The sequence below is a fragment of the Nycticebus coucang genome, chromosome 14 (assembly GCF_027406575.1).
Source record: "Nycticebus coucang isolate mNycCou1 chromosome 14, mNycCou1.pri, whole genome shotgun sequence".
Taxonomy (NCBI): domain Eukaryota; kingdom Metazoa; phylum Chordata; class Mammalia; order Primates; family Lorisidae; genus Nycticebus; species Nycticebus coucang.
The window spans coordinates 2,816,276-2,825,205 of NC_069793.1; the positions used below are offsets into that span (position 1 = coordinate 2,816,276).

General features: G+C 55.5%; 1 protein-coding gene across 1 annotated transcript; it reads right to left on the bottom strand.

The window, feature by feature from the left end:
- Positions 1-3,739: 3,739 nt before the first annotated feature.
- MRGPRE (MAS related GPR family member E) lies at positions 3,740-8,193 on the bottom strand. The gene is made up of 2 exons (XM_053561570.1): positions 7,506-8,193; positions 3,740-4,873 (listed from the first exon to the last, which is right to left on the bottom strand). Exons 1-2 carry the CDS (start codon positions 7,540-7,542, stop codon positions 3,858-3,860), a joined length of 1,053 nt encoding a protein of 350 aa, XP_053417545.1. The 5' UTR covers positions 7,543-8,193; the 3' UTR covers positions 3,740-3,857.
- Positions 8,194-8,930: the final 737 nt, after the last annotated feature.

Here is an 8,930-nt window from a genome sequence, read left to right on the forward strand (position 1 = left end):
TGCTCTGCCAACTCTATCTCTCAAAGCCTGTTTCCCAGAGGTCAGTCGGGAAGTTTGTGACGTGATACATGTTATATACACTCCAGAGGCCAACGCAGAGAGAAGACTGGGGGTGTCTTGGCTCCTGCTGCTAGTGGGATCCAATATTTTTGTCAATAGAAAATAACCCAAACTCTGCGAAATAATTTAAAGATGTTTATTATGAAACATGGCCTGGAGCCACACCCAAGAAGCCTTGAACATGTGATGTCACTGTGGTTGGGTACAGTTTGTTTTTATATTTTTCGCTGAGACAGGAATTATATATAAAGTCACAAATCAATACATGGAAGACACACATTGGCCAGAACAGGTGATACATCTCTAAGTGGGGAATTATAGGTTATAGGTAAGTTTGAAGATTCTTCTACTTGTAATTGGTTAAAGAAATGAAGCTTTGTCTAAAGGCCTGGAATGTTTTAGGTTAAGATAAGGAAATCTGTTAATCAGAGACAATCCCCCAGGACATACCCAGACTCAAGTTGACCTGCTAAGTAAATCGAGGACCTGCAGGTGGTTTAAGTTTCATCTTGCATAGCCTTAGGCTGGTTAATGAGCTGCAAAGGAGGTCTCCAAGAAGGGAGGGGGCCTGATGAGGCCGTCTGACTTCCCTTCTCATGGCCAGCAACTCAGCTTTAGGGTATTTCTGGGGTCCCCTTGGCCAACAAGGGGTCTATTCAGCCAGTGGGGCCCTAAGATTTCATTTTAGTTCACAGAACCAAGTCCAACAGCTGGGGCCTTAAACTGGACATGTACCCATATACAGAGGAGAGGATGAAGTGGGTGGGGTGTGGGAGGGGCTGTGTCAGAGATGAGGGATCAGAGGCTATAGGAGAATGATGCAATTTCCCAGGAAAGAACAGCATGAAACTCAAGCAGACTTCATGTTTCAGGTCTGACATTTGGTTGTATTTTTCCAGATTCTGAGATAATGAAATAGCTGAGGAGAGTGGAGTCCCATGATGAAGCCAAGTTGGGTGGGGTGGGGTGGGCATCTTCCCAGCACTGGCCCAGGCCCCCTCTCTGCTCCTCACAAACAGGCAGCAGAGCCCAGAACTCACTCCTCAGGGTCAGGCTGCCAGGGAGCAAGGACCTGCCTCTACCCAGGAATTCTGTCCTGGTCAGAGTAGCCCCAGTGGGTCCTGGGGGGCCTGAGAAGGGCAGATGAGCTGGGCTCTGGCTCTGCCTTTGGGCCATATGCTTCTGTTCCCCTGAGCCAATCTGTTGCTGGGGCTGAGGTCCAGTTCTGAGCACTGGGCCTCCAGCACACCTCACCCTCCACCTTGGCCATCCAGCCACACACCTGCTACCACACCTGGACCAGGTGGGGACTGGGTCAGGCTGTTTCCATGGAGACCCCAAGAGACTGTGCTCTGTGTCTCCTGGGCAAGGTGCCTCTGCCCCGCCAGCCTGATAAGAACAAATTTAGAGCTACCCCCAATCCCCTGGCTGCCAAGGGCGGGCTCTCTGGGAGGAGGCAAGGATCAAGAGTGTCCCCCATTTGGCAAAGGGGTCTGGGCTGAGGCCCAGGGATACCAGTGTGAGACTGAGGGTACCTAAGCCAGCCTCATCCAGCAAGGAGGAGACCCTAAGCATGGGAGAGTGTTCTAGAGGGTCACTTTCTGGCTCTGCCATTTTGTTGGTAGATTTGAGCAGTACTTAACCGCTTCAGGTATCAACATCCTCATCTGCAAAATGGGAGTATTTCTCCACATTATTAAAAGGATTCCTATGCTAATAATATCCGTGGAGGAAATGCCTAAGATATTAATTTATGCTTTTTTCTCCAAGTTTTTCCTTGGTCTGGGTAAAGTGTATGTCCAAGGGCTAAATGTAGAATTTGGGGACAGACCACCTGTCTTTCTGTAGTTTCTGGCCGGGACCAGGTTTGAACCTGCCACCTCCGGTATATGGGGCCGGCGCCCTACTCCCTTGAGCCACAGGTGCCACCCCCCACTTGTCTTTCTGTTCTTTGCCCAAATGGAGTAATTGGAGGTGATAATCACATCCTAGGGATGCAGACAGAGGGCCGCACCTGGCTTAGCAGCAGTGGAAGGAGGTATGTCCTTGAGGTGCTTTTGGAGGGTGGACCTGCAGGATGCATGGGAGCCTAAGTGGGGTGATGAAGGTGGGAGGAGTCTGTGACCCTCACCCAGACTCAGGAGCAACAGGCTTGCCTGTGGCCATGGCCGGCCCAGACTGACCATCCCTCCACCTCCAGGCACAGAGGCCCAAAGTCAGAATTGCACTCACTCACGGAAGCCAAGAGAAATGCTTCCCGGAAATCTTGGTGTGTGGGTTCTGTGCCCTCTGCCGTGCTGTGCTGGTGATAGTGAAGTTAGTGAACAATCTGATTGGGTTGTAAAATGTTGGACAGGACTCAAAGCCTTCATGTGCATTCACTCATCCGTTCTCACCTTTTAGAGAAGAGGAAGCAGAGGCTTTGAGAGGCTCAGAGTGGCTAGGGGGCTCCAGAGCCCCTGCTCCTAAACCCTGTGGGCAGTGCCCCAGGTGGGCGTCTTCTCTGAGCCCAGGCCTAGCACTCAGGGAAAGCTCAGCAACTTGCCATGGGCTGAACCCTGCGGTGCTTCCTTCTCCTTCAAAAGATTCTGGTGTAGGACCTGCCCAGGAAAGCACAGGTCCAACTGTCCTGTGTGAGGCAGGCAGGAACTGTCCAGGAGAGGAAGGTCAGGGTGCTGCTGAGAGATGGGGCAATGCAGGTGGGGGTGCTGCTCTAGGTGTGGGCAGGGCTCGACTCTCCGCCCTGCCAGGGTCCTGACATCTGGGGACACCAGTGTCACTCAGCTTTTCAGAAGTTCCAAGTGAGGTTTGCACTGTCCAGGCCCCAGGGTCACAGTCTTGAGAGATGGGCCAACTATCAACAGCCCCACAGATTTCTAGAAGCCCATCTCTGAGCTCCCACATTTCTTCTTCTAGAAGCAAACATTAAACATGAACAAGACCAGACTGGTGGCTCACACATGTAATACTAACACTCTGGGAGGCCGAGGCAGGAGGATCCCTTGAGCTCAGGAGTGCAAGACAAGCCTGAACAAAAGAGAGACCCATCTCTATTAAAAATAGAAAAACTACCCAGATCTCTTGGCAGGCGCCTGTAGTCTCAGCTACTCAGGAGACTGAGGCAAGAGGATCACTTGAGCCCAGGAGTTTGAGGTTTCTGTGAGCTGGGCTGATGCCCCAGCACTCTAGCCTGGGTGACAGAGTGAGACCCTGTCTCAAAAGTAAATAAATACTACATAAATTAAATTAAAATTAAAACACAAACATAAATAGATGTCAGCATCTGTGTTGCTATTTGGGTGCAGGGATTTTATTTGATGTACATCCTTGTTCTGAGATACAATGAATGGTTTTCTGAGATCCCTGCATTTTCTTGCTTAAACTTGATGACAACAAAACTGGCCAATTAACAAGAAGGCTGTGGCCACTTTGGATGGAGATAGAGGTGGGTTGTGAGAGAGGTTCAAGCTTTAGACAAGCTTCAATTTGGGGGCCACTGTAGCCCCACAGGGGGAGCATTCTGTGCTCAGCCCTCAGGATGGGGAGGGTGTCCCACAGTGGTGAGGAGGCTGCAGGTGGAGAGGGAAGGGGAGCAAGCGGGAGTGGGTTGCGAAGTGTGCCCTCGCCCCTTCCCCTGTCCCCTCACTGCAACTGAGCCAGGAGTGGTCATGGGCTACAGCCTACTAAAGCAGCGGCTGTCCCACCACCAGGTCATCAGTGAAGGTGTCCGGGGCTCCTGCTGGCCCTGCTTCTGGTCCTGCCCCTCCTTCACATGGGCTGGAGCTGGGACCCAGGGCTCAGGCTGTTATGTCCACAAGGCCCCGGCGGGAGGTCTCCCTGCCAGCCCCCAGCTCAGCCTCGTCCCCCAGTGCTCGCTGCAGGACCAGACGGAGGGGCTCGTGCAGCCGGTGGCCGCGGGCACTGCCCAGGCAGAAGTAGACGGCAGGTTTGGCAGCAGTGTGCAGCCCCGCCGTGAGGAAGCTGAAGTGGTAGAAGGAGCGCGGGGTGTGCCAGTGCAGGTTCCAGCACAGCCAGTAGATGCCAAAGGGCAGGCCGCAGAAGAGGAAAAGGAGGACGGCCAGCAGGACCAGGGCGGAGAAGCCGCGCAGCTGGGGCCACTGCGGGCCGCGCTCCACCCGCAGCAGCAGGAGCAGGCTGGCCACGCACATGGTGCAGCACAGGGTGGCCAGCAGGGCGGCCGCTGCCAGCCACAGCGCCCTGCACACGTGGCGTCTGGGCTCCCAGAAGAGCTGGGTGCAGGCGCCACTAAGCAGCAGATGCAGCACCAGGCCCAGGGCCCAGGCCAGGGCGCACACGCAGGTGGCAAGGTGGCCCGGGCGGCGGCACGGGTACCAGGCCGGGAAGAGGACAGCCAGACACTGCTCCACACTGACAGCTGCCAGGAGGCTCAGGCCCACCAGGTAGCAGAAGAACCTCAGGGTGGCCAGGATGGTCTGCAGCAAGCCCGGGAAGTCCAGCTGGCCAGGCAGCAGGTCAGGGATGATGGCCACCATGTGGCAGCCGAGGAAGATGAGGTCGGCACAGGCCACATCCAGAAGGTAGATGGCGAAGGGATTCCTGTAGACATGGGAGCTCAGCAGCCACAGGACCACCCCGTTCCCCAGCAGGCCGCCCAGGCTGAGGACCTCTGTGAGCCACAGGATGATGAGGTTGAAAGTCACATCCTCTGGGATATTGTCTGGGGACACCAGATGCTGTCCTGCTGCTCCAGACTCCATGGTCAGCAAAGTACAGACCCCCTGGGGCCCGGGAGCCTGAGGAAGCTTGTTCTGCTTGCTCTCTCCCGACACCCCTGCAACCATAACCACAGCTGAGTTTGGGGCTTGGGAGTCTCTTCCCCTGCTCCCTAACCCCCACCTCACTTGGGGGAGATGGGGTAGCCAAGGTTGGGTGGGCGATAGAGGCATGGGGGCCCTCACAGAAGAAGGCTCCTCTTCCATTTTGGCCCCTGTCACCTGACCCAAGCTGCCCTGGTCTGTCTAAGACTCTCGGCAGAAAGGCCACGGCCAGTGGTGGCTAGAGAGCTCAGGGGCTTCCAGCCGGGCAGGTCCCTGTGATCCAGGGTGGGGCAGGGACTGGGAAGAAACTTGGGAAGGGGGCAGAGGCCCCTGGTTCCCTGTTGCTTGTGGCGTCTTTGATCCTCGAAACAGTTTTGAAATCAAAGGTGGCATCAAACACAACACCCACATCTAACATGTGGAGTGATGGCACAAGGACAGCCCTCAGGTTAGGTGCTGTCACCTTAAAGCAATTCCATTTGTTGAGGCCTTTCTTTGACATCCGACAAGGGGCCGTTGGTAGTAGGCTTGGGCCTGAGCCCTCTAGCTCGGCCACACCATAAGGCCATGTCATGACCTCCCCCCTGCCCTGCCATGTCCCTGCTGTCCCATAGCATCCTCCAGACCTCTCGGGGAGAGGAGGCTCCATCCACCACCCCTGTCACCCATCCTTTTCCTGCATGGAGAAGAGGGACTTGTTCATGACGAGGTTGAGTGGGGCCCTGGGCCTCTGTGGGCCTGTCTGTCCCCTCCCTCCGTTCCCCTCTCAGGTGGATAAGGCAGGTCCTGTGTGCTGGAGGGGGAGCTCAGGCCTAGGAGCCCGTGCACACCCCACCGGGCCATCAGGTGGAGACTGATTCATCATAGTTTTGTTAGTGACACAGCCATGAAACAGACCCTACAGGACTTCCAGGCACTCAGAGCCAGAGACCCACCTGAGGTTACCCATCTCACCCTGCCCCTGTGGTTACCTATCCTGTCCTGCCACTTGAGGTCAACTCCCTAACCCTTCCTCACTCACCTCCTGCACTGGCACTGTGAGGGCCTCCCATGGCCACCTGGGCTAGAAACAGGGAAAGGGCCCCAGGGAGAGAGCCCGCCAGGGAAGTGGGGGACAGAGTCCGTGGAGAGATTGGGCGGACAGGAGGGCAAGGAAGGAACAGGGGAGAAGTGGAAGGAGGAGGACCGGGGTGAGGCTGGAGGTCCAATGGCTGGGGTCCCCGTGGTTGGGCTCCAGAATCCTGAGGAGAGTAGAGGAACCTGGCTACCTCCTTGACAATGAGAAGGCAGAGGGAGGAGAGGGGTCCACGCCTGTGAAAGGTGCAGGCAGGAGGCACAGCACTCATTCTATCAGCACCATTCAGGCCCCAGAGGGCAGGTGGAGGACCGGTGGCCCTCCCTGCGGATGGGCTGTGGGAGCCCCCAGGCCTGCCTCTGCTCCCAACTGTGGTCAGTGAGAACTGAGGAGCCACAGGCTGTCTAGGGTCAGTGCCAGTGCAGCTGGTGGGAGGAGAGGGCTCACTCCTGTGCTGTCTCTGTGACCGTCTGAGAGTTGGGCCAGGTTTTCCCTCCCCATCAGCATGGAACATGCTCGAAAATGAGGGACATGGGGTAGACATGAGACAGAGCCACAGTGTGGGATCAGTACCCACTGAGTGTTCCCTTCTGGACTCAGCCCAGAGCTGATTTGGGTGGCCCGGCTCAAGTCAGAAGGTGGAGGACAGAGCTCTGGGAGTGCCACGCCTGAGACCTCAGACTAGCTCCTGACCCGCCCCCTGCCCCAGCCCGCAGGCCAGCAGAAGAGCTCAGGGCCTAGAAAGTGCCGAGCGCCTGGCTGGACCCAGAGACCCACGCTGACCCAAGCCTCCTGTGCTGCTCACCGTCTGGACAGAGAAGCCAGCTGGGTCCTGCCTCTGTCCCTGGGCCTTGGTGCTGTCCTGGCTGCGGTCCCAGAGCCTATGGGCGGCTCCGGCTCACGTCAACCAGCAACTCAGAGTCACATGGTATGGGACTGGATGGGGCCAGATGGGAAGGAGTCTCTCTGGGGACCCTTCTCCCCCACTCAGCTCCTGCCCTGCTGCGGGCATAGAGAAAAACCCAGACCCTCCCTGCAGCCATCACAGGCGAGCCCACAGGTGGCAGAAACCACAAATCTCCAGGTGGCTCCAGGCCAGACTATGACCTCACTGGTTTTCCTGGCTCAGAGATACCAACCTCTGGGGGAACCTTTGGGGACCACTTCTCCCCATCACCGACTCAGAGAGACCAGCCAAGCACAGGCTTCCAGTGGGGCTTGTCCTTACAGTGAAAACGTGTCTGTCTCTGCAGAGAGCCAAGGTGGTAGAAGTCAGGGCAGGTTGAGAGGAGGGGAGGATGTGCGTGGGACAGCCCCTCTCACCAGGGCCTGGTCCCCAGGTTCATGTGGATGGCTGGTGTCAACAACTGCCCCCCAATCTCTGGCAGAGGAGAATCAAATTCACACAGAGCATCAGACTCAGACATCTTGTGAATTCAATTGTGTCTGCTTGTCTCAAAAGAGAAAAAAAGTCTCCTTTCTGACTGTACATTACCCTCCAGCACCCTGCCTCAAGGGAGATCACCACTGACTCACAAAGAGAAAGAAAACAAGGTCGATTTGGCTCTTACCCTCCAAGAGTCCAGGTCCTAGCAATTCTTTCCTCATCTTTGTATTTTGAAAAATCTCCAATGTACAGAAGAGTTGCCAGGAGCATGGGCTTTGCTAAACACTGACATTTCCCATAAGATGCTCTCTGTCTTTTGCTACATGAGAGCGAGTTTCTGATGCTTGGCATTTTACACTTACCAACCTCAGCAGGTGGCCCCGAGGGCGTGGGCATCTTCCCTCGGAACCAAAATGCAGTGGCGTGCTCAGGACGCTTGACAGATGCGCAAGGCTGGTATCTGATACACATACACTTGTGTCATTGTTAGGATTTTGTGTCTCAGCTCCAAACCCTTTGTCCCTTGAGACTGCAGTCTCCACCCCTGAGGTGGACTGGTACAGTCTGTTAGGAACCAGCACAGCAGGAGGCGAGCGGTGGGAGCCAGGGAAGCTCCGCCCATGTTCACAGCTCCTCCCCACCGCCTGCACCACTGCCTGAGCTCCGTCCTGTCAGGCAGGCATCAGACTGTCCCAGGAGCGGGACCCTGCTGTAAGGTGCTTATGGTGGGTCTAGGCTGTGCACTCCATGTGCGAATCTAACGCCTGACGATCTGAGGTGGAGCTGAAATGTGCCTGAATCATCCCCCAATCACTTCACACCCCCACGCCCTGGTCCATGGCAAAAATGTCTTCTATAAAACTGGTAGGTCCCTGGTGCTGAAAAGGTTGGGGACCGACCTCTGCCTTAGGGGGCTCTGCCGCGCGGCCACTGGAGGAGGCTGCCAGGCTGGGGAGGTCCCACCCTTTCCCTTGTTCCCCTTCTCCTTTCACTTCCTTTCATCACCCGAGGGCACCAGCTGATCCCACTTTGCAGTTTTTCCAGTACTTGATAAAACAGGTCCACTTTTGGACAGCTGGCTGGAGCCCTGTCCGCAGAGGCCTGACTGGCAACTCTGGGGCTTCCCACAGGCTCTGAATTTTTTAATGATTCTACGTCTCCCCTTTGTTCCCTGCACCCCGGAAACTGTGGGCCTGGCAGTTGGGTGGTGATGATAACCTGTTGCAATTGTTATTTCTGTAACATCTTAGTATTCCCTTTCTACCTTCCTGGTTTTTCCATCTCTAGTAAACTGTTCTTTAAATTCATCCTGTCCAAAATTACTCGTAGCTTTTACCTCCTGTGTCTCTGCTGGTTCTGAAACTGATCCCAGGGAAAAGCTGGTAATTTGGGCTTGGATCCATTGTGTCCTGGGCCTTGGCTGTGGTCTAGCCATCCGTGCCATGCTGCCACACCATCCTTAATGAGAAGAGTCACGGATTATGACTGAAGCAAATGCCTTAGGAGGACCACTTGGCTGTGGACTTGGTTGTTATGGCAGAGAGGAGGACCACGTGACTATGGGCTGGCTCCTTCTGAGCAAACTGGAGTTTATAGAAAGAAAATGGTG